A 24,257-nucleotide genomic window follows, 5' to 3' on the forward strand; every position below is an offset into this window, starting at 1 on the left:
TTATTAAAATCCTCCTAAAACTTATAGAAAGGAGTCGAGTTTCTTGTTCCCTTCGATTTTTATACGAACACCTCTTTGAGTTTCACCTATAAATATAAATATCTGAAAGACTGAAACTATTCACATAATAACGTACATATATTTTGTAAGTCAAAGGTTTTATTATTTATACTCAGCAGCCGAAGTGCAATCATCGAACCACCTCTGGCGAATCATCTAGTGTTTTCAATTGTTTTAGAGAATAGCGAGCGCTCTTTAACCACCCTTTGAATATGATTTCTCAAAAACATTCCTAATCTAATGATAATTATATTTCAATTTGTCACATTTCATGGATAAAATAGTATTTTTCTTTGTTAATAACTACCTACAAAATTAACAGCTATATATATATATATATATATATATATATATATCAAACAGACAACAGGGAATGCATACGATAATAACAAGACTGCATCATAAGTGAACAAAATGGTAATCAATTTTTATTTTCATTTTCTGCCCATTCCATTTATCTTGGTTATAATGATGAAAGAATATTTACATATATATTGGGGATGTGGTACGTGGCATACTTCAAATAGTGACAGCTGTCCTAATAATATTTTCATCTAACACGGTTTCCTGCAAATGATAAAACGTGCATAGAAAGAATTTGGGTATTTAGATGCATATACATATATCATTCCATCATAAAGTGACATGATGATATTATATATATATGGGCAAATCATAGCTTTGTTGAACAAAGACTTATGTTAAGTGGTACTACCTTTTCTATCGAAAAATATTGGAATTTTCGGAATTCGGAATAAAAAATATTGTTTTTGAATTGAATATTTTCGGATAAGAATCAATAGGAGTCGAAATATATATAACACTTTGCACCCTTGAAACAAATTAATAGCATTTTGCATCCTCGAAACACAATATTTCATGCATAATGCACCCCAGATGAATTTTTAAAGCTAATAAAAGCAATTTAATATTTTTAGTGATTTTCTTTTAGGATGTCGAACGTCAAATCATTTTTTTTATTTATCAACCATATTTTTGAAACTATAAAGTGCAAACATAAAAATACATTTCATAAACATCTTTAAAAAAAAAATTTATCACAAAAAAATATTTTACTAAATAAAATCCTTCAGCTATTTCGTTATCAAGTTAACTGAAAATCATATTTTCTTCCAAATATTTCTACATAATATTTCCACCAGTTTCAATTAAAGATCCATCAATTGAATAGTTGAGTAATAAAAATTTATCTTATTTTATTTTGTTAGAAAATATTTTTTTTTTTCAGTAATTCGGTGTGATTTTCATTTTTGCGCACTTTGTGTGCTCGAAATCAGGTTGAAGGTTGAAAAAAGTAACAATTTAATTTGTTATTTTGAACCACGGAAAAAAAAACCCAATAAAAAATGAAATTTTCTTTATTATTCAATTCAAGGTGCATTGTGAATGATTTATTGTATTTAGATGGTGCAAAGTTGGATTAAGCCATATATATATATATATATATATATATATATATATATGTATATATCACACATATATGGTGGTGGGGGGGGGGGGTGGGGTGTTAACTAACAAGGAAATAGACATATGAGAGGCAGATAAGTTTATGGACATCATTCTTTCATTCTGTTTGGTGCAAAGTTGTAAATATACGTCATTGTTTCTAGATGTTGTATCTGTATGGAGTAAAATTGATTGATTTAATCTTTCAGAAAAACAAAAAAAGAAAAAAATAAATAAATTGATTGGTTTATCATTAGTTTTTATATTTCGAAATTTCAAGTTCCGCGTAATTACTCAGGCTTCTGCCGCGTGGGCAATTGTTGTCGAACAAATGCTACGGGATAAATCTTGGTTTTTCCAAATATAATTTGGAAAGATAAAATCATGTAACTGAAAACGAGTTTTTTCCATCATTATTTGATTGAGGAATAATAGAAGTAATGAACATTGTTCTTCATTCAAAACCATAATCATAATCACATGTAATAAGTAAAAATTGAATGTCCTAGGTTGGTAGAATCAAAGATGCAATCATTGTTCGGATAATTCTCAAGAACACTTGTCTGGAAATTACTCGAAAATGAATGACGAGTTCGAATTTTAGACTACTTTGCATGCTGTGACTGTTTTGGGAAAAATAATATTTGCTAAGCATATTTTTTAGGTTGCGTTTTCGTTTTATTTTGAGGAAAGATGTTTTTGGAGAAAATTTTGAACATAAGGTAATTTTTGTTTGTATTGAGAAACAATTTATACTGTAAGGGTCAAATTATGTTTAAACGTATTTATTTATGGGTCAAATTATGTTTAAACGTATTTATTTATATTTTAGTGAAGACAATTTTTATAGCAGTAGTTAAACTGTTTATCGTTTTGCTTCCTTTTTTGTTAATTTTTTTAATAAAAATTAAAACTAATACAATTAGAATTAGCCAAATTCTATTAATTTAGGAAAATATTAATTTATTAAAATATATTTTGAGCATGCTGTCCTCAAGCCGGGATCGGAAAAATATATTAATTAAACGAGGTTTTTAATTTATCGGAGTATTGATTGATCAAGATTCTACTATTTGCAAGCTTTGAGAAGGAAGGAGATCCTCTGTTCATTTGAATGCCTTCTAAATTTTATTTAATTTTCTTAATTCAAAAGATAATGTGAAACAAAGTATAATTCACAACTACAATATGTTTTCGGATCATTGATCAAAGAGCATCGATTACTTCAAGACTTGGAAATTATCATTAGCTCAACTCGAAAGAGATTCACAGCTTTTTAGACGAATTCATCCATAGTTCATCAAATTTTGCAACAGCTAGCCGTTCGAAACCAAATGAACAATGTACTAAAACATCATATCATACATTAATTAATATAAGAAGTCAATTCAATCAACCACAGAACCTCTAAAGGGGAATGTATCCAAGCAGCATAAAACAGAATCCAGACAACATAACGAAAGATAATAAATATTCCTAGGAAACATAGAAACTAAACGGCAATAGTCAAGTAGATGACTGGGGCACAAGACAAAACAAACCGTTTGACGAACCCCGTAACGAACTCAGTACTTGGGAGGTGGCTGTTGTGTAGGAAGCAGACCAAAGCGCTTCTTCAAAAGAAACCTCTGCCTCGAGAATTTATCATCAGGAGAGAACCGAGCTGCATTGAACAAAAACAAATACATAAAGTAATTAATTAACATTCTTGATATTATATATGATTAAAGGAATTATCACAGGAGCACATACAACAGCATATAAGCATGTATCACTATTCTACTTCTTAATAATTTCCTTTTTTTTTTTTGCGGAACTCAAAGAACACGTAAATACGGAGTCTGTTGAAAAACATAAACCTCCCTTTTACTAATCTATGTGAATGTCGAGCCCCCAACAAATTCTTGAAGTGCAAAGAAACATCAAAGAGAAGGGATAATATCAAAGCGTAACTTATAACCATACTTCCTCATAAGAAAAAAATCTTAATTTTCCATTATGTTTGAATTTTTTTCGAACAAAAGATTCCCCATCACTAATAACACTCTCTCGATTACTCGAACCTATTCCTTAGTCTATCATCAAAGTCAAGCAATTGGAAGCTACGATTAATGTACAGACAACATTGATTCAGAAAATTACCAGGATGAGCCGACTGTGTGGCCGAACCAACTGGTGATTCCTTCTGCAGAGATGAAGGCAAAGTTGTTAAAGTAAAGATCATAATAAAAGCGGTGGCTAAAATTCAGAAATCCCATATCAGAGAAATGCCCAAGAAAATAAAGATAACGAATTTAGAATAGAATTTATTCAACTCAAATTTTACGAAAACTACCACATTAGTCTCGATTTGAGGTGCGAGAAGCTTGAAAAAACACTTAATGGCATACACTCAACAACTAAATAAAAATAAAAACATGTAAAAATAAAAAGAGAGATTTGTGAATCCCAACAGGAAGGAACAATTATATCTCATGTCGGGTTTCGAAGACAATCGGGCTTCAAAACTGAAGGAGCTATCGAGCAATTTTCAGTATTTACCTAATAATTTGATAGTGAATATCACTACAGAAAAATAAATTCTATATCTACACTGATAAAAATTTAATAAAACCAGCAGCGATATTTAAAAAACAAATTAAGAATTAAAAATCGAGCAAGAAAAAACCTTTGTGGTGTAAACTTTGTCGCCGTTATCGTTGATGTAAAATTGGAGATACATCTTTGCAAAATCCGCCTGCAAAACCACTTTAATCAGAAACAAAACATGGTTTTGAGAAAGAAACTACAAACAATCTAGAATAATAATTCCGAATTTCATCAATAGAGTAAAAAAAAACAGGTTATTCGATTGTGAAACTCACCTCTGGCTGAACTCCGATGCTTTTTGACTGGAAGGCTTGAGCTTTATCTTAAACCCTAATAAAGAGAGGTGCTCTGTTGTCGATTAGGGTTCGGCAATAAAAAACCCCTAGGTCGGGGGTGAAATAGTGTTATTAGTGAAATTGTAAGGGCATAAAGGTCAATGTTTTCTTTTAGCGGGCTACCCGACCCATCTAGTACTTGTCCGACCCGTATTACCACTTTATGACAATTAATTCTTTGAATTATTTACGGTAAATTACAATCACCCCTGATGTATGGTCAATTTACGAAAAAACTTCTCTTGTTTGGATAATTATATCTGTCCCTCAATTATGATTTTTTCTTAGAACTCCACACTTATGGTATCAAATTCAACATAATCATCTAGATTTCGTGGAAGGTGCTCTAGTTTGTACTCGTTTTGTGTAAAAATACAGTTTCTGATGCACCACAATCTGATATATACATACAAGCCAAAAAACACATCTTATGAGCATCTTGCTTCAAAATGTGCAGACTAAATTTGAAACCGCAAGGATTGTCGTGTAAGAAGACTTATAGTTGAGGAGTGGTTGTAATTTATCCATCCATAGAACTAGATGGGGTGAAAATTGGACGAAACGAAACACCTAATTAGTCTTTTCGAAAAAGAAAAAAAAAATCATGGAATCTAAATTTGAAAAGTCTCGATGTTTTGAAAATCCTATTAGATTGTGGTTTCGGTTATGTTACAAAAATTGCAGAAAAAAACTTTTGATAATATTCGGATTTGTTTAGCTAGTAAAACAATTGAGAGAGAGAGAGAGATTGCGGCATAAAAAGAGATTGGGAAGTGAAGAGCTGGTTATTAATAAATAATGAGATGGCCAAAAAAACCATGTTCACAAACACAGGAAATGAGGATCGAACTCTATTTCTACCGATTTAACGTGACTATTTCGACTTTTAGAGACAAATGTGGCTAGTCGAGTTGCAATTTCGCCAAACGCGATGTAGAATAGGCAACGATCCTCTGCTTTGGGGAGAAGAGGTAATATTTTTTACCCCTCTTGACTATACCAAAGGGAAAATATATACCTTTTTTAACCAGAAGCCCCCTCAATGAAATTACTTAAACACAACGTGCAAAAGAACGTAGCTTTTCTCGACACTTGCACCTACATTGATCCAAAAAAAAATATTAAAATAAAAAATTATGTGGGATGTACATCAAAAGTGTGATCCTGTGTGGTTATTATGTTAAGCAAAAATCAAGAATCCTAATCAGCGAGAATCTCATAGAATGTCATTGATCTCCATATTCCGGCTTCAAAACCCAATAGGATCCGCTCGGGTTTTTCTCCAACGTAGCTATCTCCTTGAGAAGATTCTTAAACAAAGGCAAATCCTTTGAGGGTATCTTATCTTTAAAGTGATCCACTATACTCGATGAACTCGTGTTTCCACCTCTTCGCTGAATAAACGTACATATCTGACGAATCAAAAGTTCCGGTTGTACCCCTCCTGAGCTGCTAGACGTTCTTCTAGAAGGCCCAGCCGAAGAAGATAACCCTTCTCCTCCCCCATTGGAGGAGGGCCCACCCAACACAAACTGATGCTCAAGCCCATCACTGGCTGCACTCTGTCGGTTCCCTTTGATCCTGGCTAACAACTCAGCCGATGATAATGCTTTACCAGATGATGCTCCAGCTGAAAGTCCATTTAGCCGCCTTGTATTATTATTATTATCATTATTTGGAATCTCGTCTGATTGTCTTGTAGTACTAGTTGAAGTGCCGGCCAATTGAGGATTGATGGTGGAGCCGAATTTCCTTCTCACGGATGACGGTGCACCGGCGGCTCCCGATTTGCCTGTCCAGGTTGGAACGCTGATGCTTTCTCGGCTGCGGAGCATTCTTGACTGACGCAGAGCTTCTGCAGCTCTTTGTGCAACTTGTGAGGCGTGCTCCTCGAGCTTTATCTTCTCTTCGTCATTAGCATTCATGATTGCGTCGTGATTCACTGCGCTCTGTAAAAATCAATCACGGTATTTTCGTATCAGTAACTGATTCGAGGAAGTACTGGGAAATGAAACAATTCGTACGAGTAGAGCATTCAATTCCATATGGTTTTCAAGAAACTGTTAAGGAACGAATGTAAATGAGCAAGTTTGGTTCTTGCTAAACATCAAAGAAATCGAAATGTACTTTTTTCCTTCGCTCTATTTTCCATTGCATGGTCTGGATAGGTTCTTCGCCTACCTACTAAAAATAATATATTTCATGCCCACCCCACAAACATGTATTTCAAACTACGAACATGCAAAACTACTGAAAACACCAAAAAGCAGGCAAGTCAAACAAAATTTCAGCAGCAACTGAATTCTAATTATAATATAACAAATGACTGAAGCAATTAGGAACTCACATGAATCCCGTGGGCATCAAAGAGATTCTGCAAAATGTTTGTTTCTTCGTCCACCTTGTTATCAGTATTATTGGTTTTTTCCTCGTCCATACTTTCTGTTTCAGTTGCAGAAAAAACGGTGCTTGATGTGCTAGGATTCACGTGTTCTGGTGCATCCTGCTTACCCTTGCGATCCCCGACAACGTTAACTGCATCAGATAACTGACCGAAAATACTAGATGTTTCAGTAGAGCCCCCATGGCCATCATCATTTAATGTGAAAAGGTCCTTCATATCACGGGCTTTGAAGAATCTTCTCTGCTGTGGATTCTTCAATATCTTATCCGTAAGGAAATGTTTATATATCTGTCTCTGATAAACCTTCTCTTCAATAGTTCCACGGGTAATCAATCTATAAATTGTTACATCCTTTTTCTGACCAATACGCCACGCACGCTCTCGAGCCTACCTTAAACCATAAGAAAAGATGCAGATTTGTTACAACTACGTGCAACTGCAAAGGAAATAAACTCTTTTCCTCTCTCAAAATCCAAATCCAAAATAAATAAAATAACAAACAAGCAATCCAGATAAACTCCCCGGGCGGAATATTGGAGCAAAAAAACAGTACAAACTTTAGAATGTTATCTCAAGAAAAATGTCTACTGAATTTAAAACAAGGCACACTGCAAACCTGCATATCAGTTGAGGGATTCCAGTCAGGGTCAAAAATGATCACTCTGTTAGCACCAATTAAGTTTGTCCCCAGTCCACCAACCTTGGTCGTCAAAATAAAAATGAACACTTCATCTGAATTATTAAACTCGTCTATGAGAGCCATTCTTTGTTTGACTGGAGTCTGACCATCCATTCTCCTGTAACTATAGCCAACAGCAACCAGAAAATTCTCCATAATATCAAGCATCTGTTGTGTTTGTGAAAAAAGAAGAACACGGTGCCCCTGCTCCTTCCACACATTAAGCACTTCAGCGACAACTGTCATTTTCCCACTGCGTTTGAGGTTCCCATAATCTGGATTCCCGTGAGAGTGTTCTCTCTCGAGGAGGTCAGGGTGGTTGCAAATTTTACGCATAACATCAATTCCGTATAAAGAGTTCCTACTTCCATCAAAAATTTGTTCAACCTCCGAGCTGGCAAGAAAAGCACGGTACACAGATCGCTGCTCTGGAGTAAGACTGCAGAAAAGGACATGTTCGGTCTTCTTTGGAAGCTGAGCATCTACATCGACCTTCATTCGACGAAGGAGGTAAGGCATGATCATGTCACGTAGGACGACAGCACATCTGCACAAATTTGATTTAGCCAGGTAGAAACTAATAGTTAGAGAGCGAAAGTTGATTATGAAAGTAAAGATTACAATACGGGCGGCAGCTTAATTTTAAAACAATACTTCCAATATATGATCACAAAAATCAAGATATGGCATTCCAAGTATTAAGACCCTCATGCAAAGGCCATTCTTCTCTGTTTCCTTTAAAAAAATTAATAGCCTCCACCTAGTCTAGATTATGTTTCTACTCCAACAGATTGGATTTTTCATCTGCTAATTCCTACAACTTGTCAAATTTTAGAATGCAAATGTTCATATTGATTGAACAAAGCACCTAACTCGTGAATAAAAATATATAATATCAGGTCAAAACACGCTAAATGAACCTGTAAGCAGTGGAAACTTGTAGAGGAGTTGCATTAGCATAACCACCAACAGATATTGGAACAGCAAATTCAGCCTCAAATACGGGCAGCACACCCAACTTTCCAGGGAATACAAAATCAAATAAAGACCATAGTTCAGAAAGCTTGTTCTGAATTGGCGCACCAGTCATTATTATGCGATGAACAGTTTGCAATTGTTTGCAGACGAGAGTAATTTCAGCATTTGGATTTCGAATTCGATGTCCTTCATCCAAAACTGCATATCCCCATTCAATATCAAGCAATTTGTCACCCTGCAGGCGGAGTTGCTCATACGTGGTTATTAGTAGTCCAGATTCTGATCTCAAAACACGGTTTATCAAAGAATCCCACTTGGTGTTTTTAGAAGATGGTTTTTCTTCACAATCACTGTCAGTAAAATCTTCACTATCACAGTCACTGTCATCTGATTTTGAACGCTTTTTCCTACTGGATGGTTCCTGAACAGAATCATGTAATAACTCCACATGAAAGCCCGGGTACCATTTATTAGCTTCTCGCTTCCACTGCCGCAGGAGAGTAACTGGACAGATAATGATGCTTGGTTTGTACATACCACTTGAATGCAATGATCCAAGGAAAGCTAAAATCTGTATAGTTTTACCAAGACCCATTTCATCTCCAATAATTCCACCAGCTCTTTGACAATGAAGTTCCCATAACCATTGTACACCAACCTTCTGATACTCAAATAGTTTGCTAAAAATTGTTTCTGGGATTTTCAATCCCCCCTCAAGGGTCACGAAATCAGACCCTTCTTCATCTGCATCCTCTACATCTTCAAGGCTATCATCTTCATTACTGGAGGTCTTCCCATCTTCATAAGATAAGCAAGTACAGCTATCAGTAAATTATCAATGTAAGGTAAAAATCACACAAAAAAAAGTTTTTTAAACATGAGAACGAAAACATGGAGAAAGGTATTTTAGACCATGTGAAACAGTATGACGACAGAAGTGCTTCACTTGTGCTTCTCTAGCTAAATTTCAGCATTAGAAAAATACGAGGCATAAAATAGATGTTCTGACATACCACTTTCGTCCAGCCCTTCATCCTCACGGGAGACCAACCTCCTCCATTTCTTCCCAGGTTGAGGCCTTCTCTTCTTCTTCTTTTGATCTTTGTCTTTAGCAGATTCCATTTCAAGGGACCGAGGGATCTTCAATGGTTTTCTTAGACGTTGAAAAGGGATGCTGGGTGCATCAAGTCTCGGTATTGATTCGGGATCAAGCATCTTGGTCGAGGGGCGTGCTTTTGAAGCCTCAGACATTAACCGAGAAACTCTAGCTATGCTTGATGAGGCAAGATCATTGTTTTCCACTACATCGTGTCTTCTCGATGACCCTGGTTCTTGAATACGACGTTCATAGCCTTTAAGCTTGTGAAAGGGAGTAAAAATTCCTTTTCGAACCAACTCATCTCTTTCCTAGAACATGAACAATGTTTTGTTAGCTATTGTATAAATACACATCATCTTTGCACAAACGACAAGAGTAGAAAGAAAATCACTTACAGTTTCCACAAATCCTGCAGATGCTGCATTTAGAACAGCATCAAAATCATCATCTTCGTCCACAGAAACTCTCTTGAGCCGTTTATTTTGATTATGGCTTGTTTTATCAACTCCTTTCAACCTTCTCTTGGATTTGGGTTCTTCCTTAATGAGATCTCTTATCAACCTGTCCTGTTTGCTGTTCTCGGCAGAATCTGAGATTTCTTTCTCAAGATGAACTCTTGTTTTTATCAGGCTTTTTAAACGGTCTGCAGCAAGAGCATGCTGAAGGTTCAAATCATTTGGAGATGAATGAATGCCATTTCTTTCCACTCCGTCATTTTCCTCTTCTGTTTTGACCTCACCATCAGCCTCATCTCCCTTATAGTTGTCGAACTGTTCCACAGCAGATTTGACAGCATCTATTTCAAGTTTAACTGCCCTCAATTTGCTAACCAAGTCTGCTTTTCCGTTACTAGAAGATGTTTCATTGTTCTTTGTTCTGTCCAGAGTTTCCTCCTCTCTGCCTCTAGCATCTTTATTATTGTCTCCAGCATTTTTTCTTGCCTATCCAGATAAAGACTGCGTAGTTAATACATATAGACACACAAAAAGAAGAAAGCAGAAAACCACAAAGGATCCAACTAAATGCATAAATTTAGAAGCGACAAAAAGATAGTACCCCTTGATTTTCAGGAAGTTCAAACTACCACAATAACGATCTCAACGTTACCGTGACCAACAAATACAGTTTGATTAGTGAAGCAACCACAATTCTATCGGCTGCATATTTTAGCTTATTCTAATACTATTTTTCATGATTTCCTATATAATTATCCCCTCGAAACTACGGTCTGACTCTGCTATCTGAATTCAGGAGTAGAAGATATGGGCAAAAATGAATTTAGAAACAAGAAACACATAAATGTCATATGACTAATATTGTACTGCTACAGAACGATCTAAAGAGCTACTTCAGATCTTGAGAACAAATTATTGTAAAGCAGTTTGCAATATACTCGAGTGAGGAGAATTCTGCCATCAGAATACTATCGATAGACATAATCACATAAAAGACTTGGCATTATATGCAATACAAAACAGCTGAGTGCAACACCATTACAATCAACAAAAAACTAAACAGATACAGCGGAAAGGAAGAAAGAGCTTAAGATACGCAAATACAACCTTCTCCAAAATATCGCGTTCAATGTCTTCAGGATTAGCAGATGTGACGCCCAAAGCGCTCAGTAAAACCCTATCCTCTTCCTCTTCATCCATTGGACTGAATCACTTGCTAGATTCACAAAATTGCCACCTGCCATTACAAGATTTGTGCATCAATTCACATAACTTGATTTTCACATGGAGTAATTATAGTGCAGGTTAAAGCAAAACTCAATTTGGCTGCTCTAGTTTATAGATTTGCAAGCCGAAGCAAAATCGGCACACTCCCCGTGGATTTCAATAAAATTATTCACACACACACCGTTATGCAAATGCAATTTAACAGAACTGTAAATGCTGAAAACACAGAAACCTACAATCCAAATAACTGATAACACCATGCAATCATCGAACTGCAACTAATCGTTGAAGAAAATATAAAACCGTTGAGTACTCAATCATTTGTATCAATTCAATTTGCGAAGCACAAATATTACTGGAACTCCACCTGGTTTTTGACGAAATTAAACTGCCCCCAAAAACCAATACCTAATTTGTAGGAAAATCGAAAAGATACTTACGATTATCAGGAGAGAATCATTGCAGATTTGGCAATTGAATATGCGATTTATCTTTGTGTTTTTCTCTCTCGACAAGGACAGCTGAAGAGGGTTTATTTGGGCAAGGAATCGATCAGCGCAGACACGAAAGCCTGCATATGTGGTGACTTCTCCATTATTTATTTATTTTCTTTCCTTTTATTCCTCAATTTTTCACCCTCGTGCCACAAACTTGGGGTTCTAGTTATATTTATATATATTATTAAAAAATAAAAGATAGATTATTAGTTAGAGGTCCTCAAAATTATTTGGCAAGGACATTACTCATTTTGTTAAAGATCTTCGAATTGAATTCCGTTACAATTTAAAGTTCATGTATACCCGTTAATCGAGTGATATGGGCGCTGAATACAGAATAGACAAGTTTACTTTTTTCGTGCAGTGTTTGAAATCGCAGCCTGACTAGCAACAAATAAAATGAAAAATATACAGTGGATAGTATAAGGAGAGCTCAGTTACGGAGTTTTTAGTAATGTTCAGCGGCCCTTTTCCATGGAATGCTTGCATATTCACGATCACATCTTCCCAAAATCACGTAGCTAATCAAAGTGAACCAGCAACTATCGTTCATATCTTCCAAATGTACATTTACAACCGCAAATTTGCTTTTCCAACGACTGTTGTGTGTGAATTTGTGTGTGTGCATATGTATGATTGAGTATGTGTATGATAGTAGATTAATATTCGATGACGACAGCGATATGACAATGGTAGCAGGGGTGAAGACGATGGTTGCGAGATGGGAAAAGACGATGATGGTGCATCGAAAGTATTGTTGAATCTAAAATATAAAAGAAAAGGGAAGAGGAAAAGAGTGGATGAGGTGGGGCAGAAAAAAAAAACATGCGATTCAGTCTGAAAAGGATAAAGAACTCTTAGCAAATTAACAAAATTCGTCCATCCCAATTTGAAAGGAACCTACGAAGAGTATTCAGCAAATCGCACCTATAAAATAAACAAAAGTATAATACTCCTTTTAGTACATTTGACTACTAAAGATGTTAGTACCTTTAAAGTGATAAATTATTAAATTATTTCAGATGTGTTCATTAGTGATTTAATTCATATTATGAATTAATATGTTATAGTTTTATTATAAAACAATTCATGTTAATAACCTATGTTATGAAAATATTTATACCTTAAGTAATAAATTTTGGCATTTAAAAATATACTCTCAACTATAATTACTTTGAAAATATTCAATACAAAACATAATTTATTTACTTATTTAATCGGGTTTTATTCCGATTGAGCCGTAATGACTAATGACCACAAACTGGGCTCACAAAATTTCGAACCTAGTAAAATAACTTTCAAATGACAATATCTTGAAACAACTAAGATAAAATTGGGCCGAACTATCGAGCTTCAAATAAATACCACTAATCTACATATATTTATTTTTAATTTTATTTTAAAGATTTTATTTGAGAGTCCTAACCGTACCTAACTGTTATCCGAATGATAAGAATTAGGGGCAGTTTGGTCTTTTCAGATCCGACCACACCCCACCCCACCCCTACGCCTACAATACAACCAGCCTCTCTCTCTCCTCTCTCGCTCATCTCACTTGCTTTTCCTCACGCGCACACAGGGAAGAAATTCCCGTTTCTCCCTGAACTCTCTCTCCTCTCTCTCTCTATTGTTCGTCTTTCCCTCAATTTTGCGGGGATTTGTCCCCACGTTATTATTCCTCAGCATCAAAATTCTGATTAATCCAACTGTTATTCCGCATGTATGATACGCATACCAGATTTTAATCGGTGGTTTTTGGGCTTGATCAAATAATATCACGAGGGATCGGCGATAAGTTCGTCATTTTTTGTGTTTTTTTCAATAGGATGTGCGTAGTTCGGGAATAGGAGGATACGTAATTATAGAATTATTTTAGCATTTCTTGGATCTGCGAGAACCCTATTTTGGCTAGTATATCGTATTTTATTGAACAATTTAGTGTGATCAGCGGTTGATATTTGGGATTTAGGTTAAAATTGAAGAAATTCTTACAGTTGGGGATTGTTTGATTCAGCATATTGCCATGGATCATGTTGTGGGTGGAAAATTCAAGCTTGGAAGGAAAATTGGGAGTGGTTCATTCGGTGAACTTTATTTGGGTATTGCTTTTTATTCATCCTTTTGTTTCATTACTTTGTATTACTGTTGAGGTACTAGTGCATTTTCTTTCTTTTTTTTCATAAAAGAACTAAGTTTTCCCTGTCGATTCTATTTTTGTAGGTGTGAACATACAAAATGGGGAAGAAGTTGCTATTAAGCTGGTATGCTTGCCAATTTAAATTTAATACAATTTAATCTTTGACCCCTCCATCTTTTGTATGAAGTCGGAAGCCAAACAATCGTTTCAATTGATCCGTATCACATCCTTGTATATTTAGTCAGCTCATCACACTATCCATCCTGTCATTGTTTTTTATGCATGGACTAAGGTTTATTTTCCTTATCATTTTAGTTAGAAACCCGTCGGTAAAAATTGAGAATGCTTGAAATACATATTAGTGGAACCATTAAAAGAATCTCTCCCTATATGAAGTATATCAGTAAAAAGAAAAAAAGTGTATTAGTAAGTCTATTTAGCAGATAATACTGTTTTAAACTCTTAGTAGAGTGAACTCTTTCGACTATGATTTTCATCAATTCTTACAACGTGGTTTGTTGGTGGCCCGACTAATAACTTTGTTAGATTTCTGACATTTTTTTGCAGCTCCCTTCGTTATGAAACACTTGTGTTTCTGTGCGACACCTAAGTCTGTTTTGAATTTCTTTAATTAAACAAAGTTGACAGCATATGCTCCCCCATTCTATTTCTCAACTATATTATAGCATCATTCTCGTAAGATATTTATTCTCTTTTACATGTGCAATTGACAGGAATCAGTTAAGACAAAATACCCTCAACTTCACTATGAGTCAAAAATTTATATGCTTCTACAAGGAGGAAGTAAGTTACTCTGTCTTTCACACACAAAAAGAGAGAGATTCCATATTTCACATCAAGTTGGTTAATTTAATTGCATTCTGATTTCTCTTAATCTATTGGTTTATAAGAAGTTCAACCTATTAAGCTTGTTTGGATAATTTTGAATTATTGTGGAGCCCAAATCCACAAATTGTTGTTTGTACTAATTTTTCTAGTGTTATGATCCTGATAGTTACTGAGATTAAATTCTTGTGATTTTACAATTCTCTATGTGCGCTACTTTGTTAAATCATAGTCGAATCATAATCCAAGCAAATTCTCTAAAGAATGGGAGTAAAATCCTTAAAATATGCAAATCTAAGATTTTATAGGGATTTGCTTTTGGAACAGAATTGGGTTAGGGGCTTTATATATATTGAAACATATAAATTTGGCATGCAATTCAATTTTACAACATATGTAAAATCTTGTGATTTTACGATTAGATTTTACAGTCCCCTCCTAACTTTACTTAAAATTCTGAGTTTGACTACCATTTTTATTATTATTTAAGTCCATCTATTGTAAAAGGAATTTGGAATTCTTAGCCCCATCATTCGTCAACTCTAAATAATTCCATACAAATGCAATATTTGGTTTTATAATTGGGTTATAGATATTTTTTTGTAGGAACTTATATTAACGATGGCCCACATATCATTTACTACTTGCGTATTCTTACATATATCAGTAATCATTTAATATAGAGTTAAAACTTGCTTAATATCTTGAGACAATGATATAGTGAACTTCACTTGTCATGATCATAAGGTGAATCGTTATTCAAACTTTTCTTCTTCTAAGCGTTTTTGTGTATGGCGTTGGGTGGGGTGGGATTTGATATTCTGAATTTGAATACTTTCTGCTGACTTGATTTATTTATTATAATATAAAATTCTGTTTTGATGTCTCTGAATTTAAGGTGATTCCTTTGACTGCATAGTGTGAAATGTTGTAAGATAATGTCTTCGTAGAAATTACTCTCTTCTGGAAGATGATTTACATCTATGAATTAACGCTCTGTTGTTTTTTGTTATTATATAGTGGGCATTCCCAGCTTGAAATGGTTCGGGGTTGAGAGTGAATATAATGTCATGGTCATAGACCTTCTGGGACCGAGTCTGGAAGATCTATTTAACTACTGTAACAGGAAGTTCACCTTGAAAACAGTATTAATGCTTGCAGATCAGTTAGTAAGTAGTTTGGACATCTGTAGAATTTTTTGCTGAGGTTGTGATTTTACCTACCATAGCTATAATTTAATTTATGATTTACATTTAGATTAACAGAGTTGAATACACGCACTCAAAAGGATTTCTGCACCGTGATATAAAACCCGACAATTTTTTGATGGGCTTGGGCCGCAAAGCGAATCAGGCATGTCATTCTCTCATTCTAAGGCGTCGTCTTACTTAGATGTACTACACATAATTTTTTTCATTTGATTTTCTTTATCTTGTGCTTGGATGTCGTTAGCCTCTTGGTGCTCATTTGACTTCTTCTTTTCTAAATCTATTATAGATGGATAACAGACGTACTACTAAAAAAAACACATGTCGTCAACTCCTCTTTTTGAAGATTCTTATCTTAATTAACTAATTGTCATTGTCACAGCCTCGACCTAGAACGGCTCCCAGTTTCTTTCTATATATCCAGAACCACATACCGGAAATATCCACCACCTACTACCCACTACCCAGAACTCTTTATTCTTTATTACAGAAAACGAAGAGATGTTGTGTGAATTGAAGTATCTGAATCACTTTAGTGCTAAATAGTTTCCATTTTCAAATTTGAATAAACCTTTTTTCTGCTTATGTTGGAATCTTTTGATGCAACTGTGAGGGTTTTGAGCAGTAGTGCTTTCATCGATGAAATATGACTATCTTGGTTTCTTGCATGAATAATCAGAAATTCTTGAAAGAGTAAATAATGACATCAAGAATAAATATTTCTAAATTGATAGCTAGGATTGGTATATTGACACATCCAATATAACGGTGGTAGGTTATGCGTATACAGGAGGTGTTTCAGGTTTTGCCATTTTGGCATACATTATTTGGACTTCAGCTGATTTTGACTTGAGTTAACCTTGCATCACATTTAAGAATGAGAGAAGGACAATACATCTTAGAGAAACTTTTTTAAGTCCGGTAGATACTTAATTCTTCTTTTGTTTTAGAAAAGAGATGCAATATTGTCACTGTGTAGTACCTATATCACCTCATCTCTTGGCTTGTTTCCTAGTGTCTTTTATCTTTGGGGGACTTGGTGAATGTTTTCCTACTATTCATTGGTAGAATTTCCTTCATGTGGACCTTTTAGGGACACCAACTTAATTCTCACTCTTATTGGTGTAAATGTTTTGCATGACAGTGGCACCTGTTGTATTTATGCAGGTTTATATCATTGATTATGGTCTTGCCAAGAAATATAGGGATCTCCAGACTCATAAGCACATACCCTACAGGTATCTTCTCTTTATGTAATGATTACGTCTAAGTTACTTAGTACCTAGGTAATCAAAATCGGGATTATAAGTAAAATTCAAAGGGAATTGTGAAATTGTTATCGTAAAAATGGACCGTAGAATCAAGATTTTACATATCTTGTAAACTTAAATAGCATGCTAAATTTTATATGCCTCCACATATGTAAAACATGTCCCAACATATATAAAAAATGTGTTTTTTGGTGTCCATTGATTATAGATTAGTTCTTGGTCGTTGTTGTTTCTTATTTCTGCTACGGTTCAATCTTTCCTCAAAATTTAGAGATAGTCGTGTGTTATAACTTGAATGGAAGAAAACGTGCAGTAGTGTACTGAAAATGGTTGGACTTTACTGGGCTCACTTGTTTGGAAGAAAAAAAATGAGTTTGGTCCAACAAAGGGACTCATAGCCCAATTATGATCCCAATTTTATTATTTAAACGATTTTACTACCCTCTACCTTGTTAAATCCAAGTAGAACCCTAATCCAAGAAAAAATCTTGACGTTTAAGAATTTTAGTTGTTGAGATAATATATCTGCGTTTATTGCAAGTCAGTTCTTGACTTCGATAACATTCTTGGGTAAAGCTCTTAAAATTTTGTCTCAGGGAAAACAAGAATCTCACGGGTACCGCTCGCTATGCCAGTGTCAATACACACCTTGGAGTTGGTGAGTGATGTGTCACAGTCACTGGAGTTGTTTTGCTTCTGTGTAACGTGCTTTCTTAGAGGGTGATCCATTATTTTTCCCTTAACATGTTTGTAATTTGCATATGCTCAGAGCAAAGCCGAAGGGATGATTTGGAATCTCTTGGTTATGTCCTAATGTATTTTCTGAGAGGAAGGTTGGTGGGATTCTATCTATCCCTTACCCTTTATGTTTGTTGGCATTTTTCCTATTTCTTTTTGGATTTTCATGTGAAATTTAGTTTTTGATTTTTGTGTTCCCTTATTCATTTCAGCCTCCCTTGGCAAGGACTTAAAGCTGGTACCAAAAAGCAGAAATACGACAAAATCAGTGAGAAGAAAATGTTGACTCCTGTCGAGGTAAATAAAATGTGCCATATTCGCATGCTTGGTAGTGGGTGTCCGGTGTCATTGTTTGAAATGTATGTTTTCCAGTGCTCAAAAAGCTGGGTTACGAGAGTTCTGATATTATTACACCGCTAGTTATTTCCAAGGAGAAACTTATTACAAGATATACGGGTCAAAGTTTGCTTGCTTCAGAAAAAATAATGGAGCACTTTGGTTCTTCAGGAAGCACTTGTGTATTCATGCCTAATTTGCATGTCTTCAAATAAGTGAAGGAATATAAAAAATGTATGAACGAAAAAGATTTTCCCTCAAGTGTCTTCTGAACTTAATGACTGAAGAAATATACTCAACTTAAAAAAAAATATCATTTCTTATCATGTTCTAACTTCCTGTCCTAGATTTGGTGGCTTAACTTATTGCATTACTTGCTGATAAGTCGCAGAAAGTTCACAAATAAGCAATTGTAACAGGTACTGTGCAAATCGTGTCCATCTGAGTTCATATCATATTTTCACTATTGCCGATCGTTAAGATTTGAGGACAAGCCAGATTATTCTTACTTGAAGAGGCTCTTCCGAGACTTGTTTTCTCGTGAAGGTACTGGATGGTTATCTAATTGGGCTTTCCTAATTTAGGTTGTCTATGGTCTGCATATTTTCTTAGTATCCCAACATTTTTTGAGTTCGTTGTTAGTTAAGATTCTTCTGGAGTATCTTGTATTTCAGCTTGGAATTACAATATTCATGCAGGTTACCAACTTGACCATGTGTTCGATTGGACTATACTGAAGTATCCCCAAATTGGTTCGAGTTCCAGACCAAGGGTTAGTGTTTGCATATTTGTACTCTTACCTAGTTTTTTAATAGTTTATATCATTAATTGGTGCATATTCTTCCAGAATCCAACTGTCAATCCTGTTGCCGGAACCTCTGGTGACCGACCAAGAAGAACATCAGGTATATTTCTCTGGCCAAAAATAGCACCTATATATTGATTTCCTCTTATCTGCTTGCATCCGATATTTGGATTGATAATAGACCAGCTAGTCGCTTTACAAGCTTTTTGTACAGCTATGAGATTGAAATTTGAATGTGTATGCCTTTGTAGAGGCAAACCTGTAAAATAGTTCTGGCTATTGCAATTTCTGGTAAATTTACTCGTGTAAGTTCCTAGACCAGCATACATGGTAGTAGAAGATGACCACTTCATTGAGTGTCAACCTTCTAGCTCTTTTGTTTGATAAAAAGAAGGTTTACATCTCCTCTGATACGGGACATTCTAAATCCTTGAATCAAATTGAAAAGACTCTGTGAAGATTAAATATTCAGAAGTCAGATAGGTCTAGTATGTGTACAAAAAAAAAAAAAAAAAAATATGTCTTAAATACGAAAAACTGAGGTTTGGAGTTTTTCAAATAATGTGATTGATTAAGAAATCCAATATCTGAGGGAAATGTTTGATTACCGGTATCAATTTGTAGTTTTTCATTTTTCTCTATGCTCTTATTTGGTTGCTGTTTTTGTAAAGTGGGTCAAGATCTTAGAGAGAGATTCTCGGGCGCAGTTGAAGCTTTTTCAAGAAGAAACACTTCAGCTTCTGGTCGGCCCGTTGAACATCCCAGACATAGGACATTAGAAGATGTCCCTGCTTCCAAAGATGTGGTATTTCCTCTTTTACATTCTCGTCCTTTTCTTTTACGAGCTCTATGTATGTCTGCGAAAATTGGATGTGCAATTATCGTCATTTTGTCGTGTTTACACATTTAAAAGTAAATTTCTTGTGGGACAAAAGTTGAACTATGTGCCATCTTTGCAGCAACTCGATTCAGAAAGAGTCCGCAGTTCACGAAATGGCAGTTCTTCAAAGAGACCAGCTGTTGCAAGTAGCAGGCCAAGCTCGTCCGGTGAGGCTACTGATGGTCGTTCTAGTAGAATGGTGTCTAGCACTGGTCGTTTATCTACCACACAAAGAATCCAACCTGGCATTCTCGAGCCTAAGCCCTCTTCATTTTCACGTACCGCAATTACTACTGCTAAAGGTACTTCTCGTGATGACCCTCTACGAAGCTTCGAGTTCCTTTCAATCAAGAAGTAAATGGAGGACGGTCTTTTGCATTAAAAAAAGTCCCGTGTGAAGTAGACAAATACACCATCTATTTTAAGGGAAATCATCTTGGCGTTGTCTTATCTTTGCTCTTGTAAATGTGAAGTTTGCCGTACTTATACCACAATTGGCTTCGACTTTTTTCTTTTTTTGCTTAGAGTTCTTTCTCTTGGACGCGTTGTAATGCTCATCTGAAGGAATTTGATGGGCTCTATATACGCGGGAGCTTTTTTTCCCTCCATTTTTACGAGACAATGGTAGATGTAATAATGCTATCTGTTTATGGCACCACGCAAGTGATACCGAATAGGAGTATACTAAATATGAAATACCTAATTGATTTCATGACCATATATAGTGCGAGTTCTTTTTGTTTTTGATATCTCGTTTGTTGAATTACTTTGCCATTTGAATCACTTATAACGGATCTGAAAGATTTCACCAGAAACAGCCACGAACATGAAGACAGATGTTATCGTAAACAGTGAATATCAGAAAATGAAATTAAAATTCAACAAATCTGATCCAGAAGTTGATAATTGTATTAATCGAAAAATGTGGTGTAACAATTAATAGACAAATTCCAGAAGTAATAGCAAGGGAAGTGATAACTATATACAAAAAGTACAAATGTAGGAGATAATTTGAAACTGAATTTCGTAGCAGAAACAAGTGAGGAAGTCGATGATGATATGTTTAAAGCTCAAGGATTTCTAAGGGCTGATAACCTCTTCTCCAGTTCATCCATGCTTGAACTACATGATCACAAGTACAAATTTAATATTATATTAAAAAATAATAATAAATAAAAGGAAGCAACAAAAACTGGTTAATAAAGATATACCTGCTAGCATCCTCAGTGTTCTTCCCAGCAATTTTCCCTTTGGGAGCAGCTGACAACTGTCAAGATTCCACAAATCAAAATTAAATTTCCGACAATAATTTCTCAGCTAATCAGATTTTCCAAGAATTTTTTTGACTAACCTGTGAGGCAACATCCACACCAATTTCGTCCAGCACCTGGAAACAATTATTCATAAACTAGTAAATGCATGGTGGTTAAAATGCACAATGTACGAGAAAACGAGATATCCAAATTACAAACCAGAATCTCTCATACCAATTGTTGAAGAATTTTCAACAGAACTTGGCAAATTTCCGTATCGGCTACATAATTTACTCTATAGGTGGCATGAAAAAACAATTATTGCAAATTTTGTAGTTCTATTATTAGTTATTACTCATACTCTAAGATATGGACTCTATTACCATCGAATTCTTGTTTAGTCGCACACGGTCGACAACTGAGCATGAGGACCAGAGTAGAAGCTTTATAAATTATATTACTCTTGTTTACCCAAAGCATTAATAACACACTACAGATAACTTCAGTTAACACACGTACTTTAATTCCTCAAGACTTGGTTCTAAGTTGCCACTTAAATCAACGTTTTTTTTTATCTCGACTAATTGAAAATAAATCAGATATACTCTCGAAAATTCTAACACTAATTTTCCACTAGAAGTAAAAACTTACTTGATTTGTCAAATCTTCGGTTTCATCTTCAGCCTCATCGTTATCGAGAGCGTCATCTATGGCATCTGACATCATTTCAGTCTGCACGGAAGATATTATAAGTGAACTTAGCACAGAAGAAAGCATGGTAGTTTGTCGAAATGCATTGTACAAACTTACAGTCATATCCATTTGCGCTGATTGCCTCTGAAAGTCCTGCATAACCTTTGCCTGCTTGATAGGGTCCATTTGCTGCAAGTAAATGCAATTCAAGGTAAACAAAAAATAAAAATAAAAAATTGCAATTCATGTATAATTTCCCCCTCTCTCTCGGAAGCACTCCAAAAAGAGAAAACAAATAACAAGGGGAATACATTTATATATTTTCTATCATTAGTAAATCTATCTTGTAGAGATGTGATGATGTAACCTTATTCATTGCTGCCATAGCTTTACTTGCACCTTTCATACCGACAGCTACAGAAGTTTGGGCAGACATAGCCTGCAAAAGGATATCCCTAGTTATGAACTATTCTGAAGCGAACCATAGCGAACGAAACAAGAAAACATCTCTTTTTGAGTGTTATAATCTCATTATGTACCTGGGTGTGAACCGATATACCTCTCATCTGAGCTCGACTACCTTGTAAGTTGGCTATTTGTTGCCGAAGCCTGATCAATTGACGTGCAAGAACTTTTGTTGCTGCCTGAAAAAATGAAGGGAGAACGTACGATATCGTTAATACTCGCTAGTGCTTATTTGCTATGTAAATTTTAACTGTCCTGCCCACCTCATTCCCTGTTTTCGCAGTTCTTTTTATCTCAGCAACGAGTTTCTTTTCCTGCATAACAAACAATAAAGTGTACCAATATAAGCACAAGAGAAAGATAAACTGAACCAAAGAAAGGAAAAATAAAAAACGAAACTTTGACATACCTCTAACTGTAATGTATTAATTTCCCTTTCTATACCTAAACCAAAATCACAGACCAAATAATGTACACGAGTTAGTATCAGTTCCGGGTCAAGCAAGCATGTCAAAAATGGAGTTGAACTTTTGCTTCATGTGATATATAAATACTACATGTTCACTATTTGCATCTCTGGAAACCAAAGTTCCAGGGTAGCATATTTTAAAAACTCGGCGCTTCATTAGCCGCTCCTACAACAATTTATATTAAAGAAACTAATTTTGCACTGAAATGAAACGAGAATTAAGATCCTAAGATATTAGACGTATATTAAACCTAAAGGAACACAAATACGACACAAGCATGTAGGTACATACATGCATAGCATTCAAACGTAGGTAAAGAGAAAAGCAAGAAGATAATGATTGGGCCTTTAGTCATGCATCTCTTATATGAAATGGTGAGGACACAAAAAAAATCTCATCTTTTCCCGATTATCGAACTTTAATTTTTCTGTGAGAGACTAACATGCCCAATAACACACTGTAAAATTAGTTCTGCCTGCTTCTAAACCTAAGGGCACTGAATTACCATAGATAAAATTCATGATCTCCATCATCTTGCAGGCATTAGTATTATTACACATCCATCCCCATGAACTGATAGTATTTTCAAATTAAGGCTTAAGGAAGCAGAATTATCCCCACATAAACCTAATCTAAAGAAATGTACAGTAAATTCAATTTGGGGAAAATCAAAAGAAAGCCAAATAAGAACAAGTGGTAGAAAAACAACAAGTACATAAATGTAATAAAATACGTTGAAACAAAAACCTCTAGTGGCATTGGTCATTTCTCGCTTACTCTCCCGAAGTGCCTCTGCAAAAAAATAAATTTTTTTTTAAATTAAATAAAAATTGAAGAATATTGCACGCACAATCCAAAAATAAAATCGAAATTAAAGATCACAAGTCAACGAACGGACAAGTGAATAAGAATTCACACGATAAAAATGGCTGATTTACAATAAATTAATCGTGGGGGAAAAAAAAAAGAGTTCATCGCAGTGCGCATCGTTAACACATTAATCAATGAGAGAGAGAGAGAGAACAAATAAACCTTTGGCGGTAGGTTTTTTGGAGAAGATGTTCATATTTGGATGTACTACTACACAGAGAAAACTCAGAATGTAGGGGGTGGGTGGATTCCGTATACCGACGCCGTATATGTGTATGTATAATCGCGGTGAAGATACACTGCGACGAAGGTCTGAAGATATGCAGCGGTTTCTCTCTCTACCTTTTTTTTTTTCAATATTTTTATTAAGTTAAAAAAGACTAAAATAGTCCTACTTCGGTGGTGCAATTTCAACTAAACTGATTTATAATTAGGGTAAATGGCACTTAACTCCTATAGTTTGAAATTTGTGCACATTAGCCCTTATACTTTTCA

General features: G+C 35.1%; 4 protein-coding genes across 8 annotated transcripts; 1 reads left to right on the plus strand and 3 right to left on the minus strand.

Annotated features, from left to right (window-relative positions):
• Window positions 1–2,871: 2,871 nt before the first annotated feature.
• On the minus strand, window positions 2,872–4,533 carry NOP10 (nucleolar RNA-binding Nop10p family protein). Of its 2 annotated transcripts, none has more exons than XM_012973456.2 (4): window positions 4,392–4,533; window positions 4,196–4,264; window positions 3,670–3,712; window positions 2,872–3,190 (listed from the first exon to the last, which is right to left on the minus strand). In XM_012973456.2, the coding sequence occupies exons 2-4, from the start codon at window positions 4,247–4,249 to the stop codon at window positions 3,093–3,095; spliced, it is 195 nt and encodes a 64-aa protein (XP_012828910.1). In that variant the 5' UTR covers window positions 4,250–4,264; window positions 4,392–4,533; the 3' UTR covers window positions 2,872–3,092. The 2 variants fall into 2 exon arrangements, with proteins under 2 accessions (XP_012828910.1, XP_088670648.1); XM_088814522.1 differs by having other exon boundaries at window positions 4,196–4,275; window positions 4,392–4,481.
• A 1,021-nt stretch (window positions 4,534–5,554) lies between these two features.
• On the minus strand, window positions 5,555–12,012 carry CHR8 (chromatin remodeling 8). Of its 2 annotated transcripts, none has more exons than XM_088814520.1 (8): window positions 11,734–12,012; window positions 11,174–11,303; window positions 10,007–10,552; window positions 9,526–9,919; window positions 8,455–9,310; window positions 7,472–8,081; window positions 6,799–7,242; window positions 5,555–6,400 (listed from the first exon to the last, which is right to left on the minus strand). In XM_088814520.1, the coding sequence occupies exons 2-8, from the start codon at window positions 11,264–11,266 to the stop codon at window positions 5,678–5,680; spliced, it is 3,666 nt and encodes a 1,221-aa protein (XP_088670646.1). In that variant the 5' UTR covers window positions 11,267–11,303; window positions 11,734–12,012; the 3' UTR covers window positions 5,555–5,677. The 2 variants fall into 2 exon arrangements, with proteins under 2 accessions (XP_088670646.1, XP_088670647.1); XM_088814521.1 differs by having other exon boundaries at window positions 11,661–11,754.
• A 1,207-nt stretch (window positions 12,013–13,219) lies between these two features.
• LOC105950204 (casein kinase 1-like protein 10) lies at window positions 13,220–20,731 on the plus strand. Of its 2 annotated transcripts, none has more exons than XM_012973537.2 (14): window positions 13,220–13,889; window positions 14,011–14,051; window positions 14,662–14,731; window positions 15,794–15,942; window positions 16,031–16,126; window positions 17,149–17,219; window positions 17,849–17,910; window positions 18,022–18,085; window positions 18,203–18,287; window positions 18,746–18,872; window positions 19,025–19,098; window positions 19,174–19,231; window positions 19,803–19,936; window positions 20,091–20,731. In XM_012973537.2, the coding sequence occupies exons 1-14, from the start codon at window positions 13,814–13,816 to the stop codon at window positions 20,367–20,369; spliced, it is 1,386 nt and encodes a 461-aa protein (XP_012828991.2). In that variant the 5' UTR covers window positions 13,220–13,813; the 3' UTR covers window positions 20,370–20,731. The 2 variants fall into 2 exon arrangements, with proteins under 2 accessions (XP_012828991.2, XP_012828992.2); XM_012973538.2 differs by having other exon boundaries at window positions 13,335–13,889; window positions 19,812–19,936.
• Window positions 20,732–20,899: 168 nt separating this feature from the next.
• LOC105950254 (vacuolar protein sorting-associated protein 2 homolog 3) lies at window positions 20,900–24,128 on the minus strand. Of its 2 annotated transcripts, none has more exons than XM_012973606.2 (11): window positions 23,925–24,128; window positions 23,640–23,684; window positions 22,832–22,866; window positions 22,686–22,736; window positions 22,497–22,601; window positions 22,325–22,396; window positions 22,075–22,146; window positions 21,916–21,996; window positions 21,363–21,398; window positions 21,223–21,278; window positions 20,900–21,133 (listed from the first exon to the last, which is right to left on the minus strand). In XM_012973606.2, exons 1-11 carry the CDS (start codon window positions 23,956–23,958, stop codon window positions 21,082–21,084), a joined length of 639 nt encoding a protein of 212 aa, XP_012829060.2. In that variant the 5' UTR covers window positions 23,959–24,128; the 3' UTR covers window positions 20,900–21,081. The 2 variants fall into 2 exon arrangements, with proteins under 2 accessions (XP_012829060.2, XP_088670327.1); XM_088814201.1 differs by having other exon boundaries at window positions 21,363–21,402; window positions 21,920–21,996; window positions 23,925–24,123.
• Window positions 24,129–24,257: the final 129 nt, after the last annotated feature.

This window comes from Erythranthe guttata, chromosome 14 (genome assembly GCF_056151865.1).
Source record: "Erythranthe guttata isolate IM_541 chromosome 14, IM_541, whole genome shotgun sequence".
Taxonomy (NCBI): domain Eukaryota; kingdom Viridiplantae; phylum Streptophyta; class Magnoliopsida; order Lamiales; family Phrymaceae; genus Erythranthe; species Erythranthe guttata.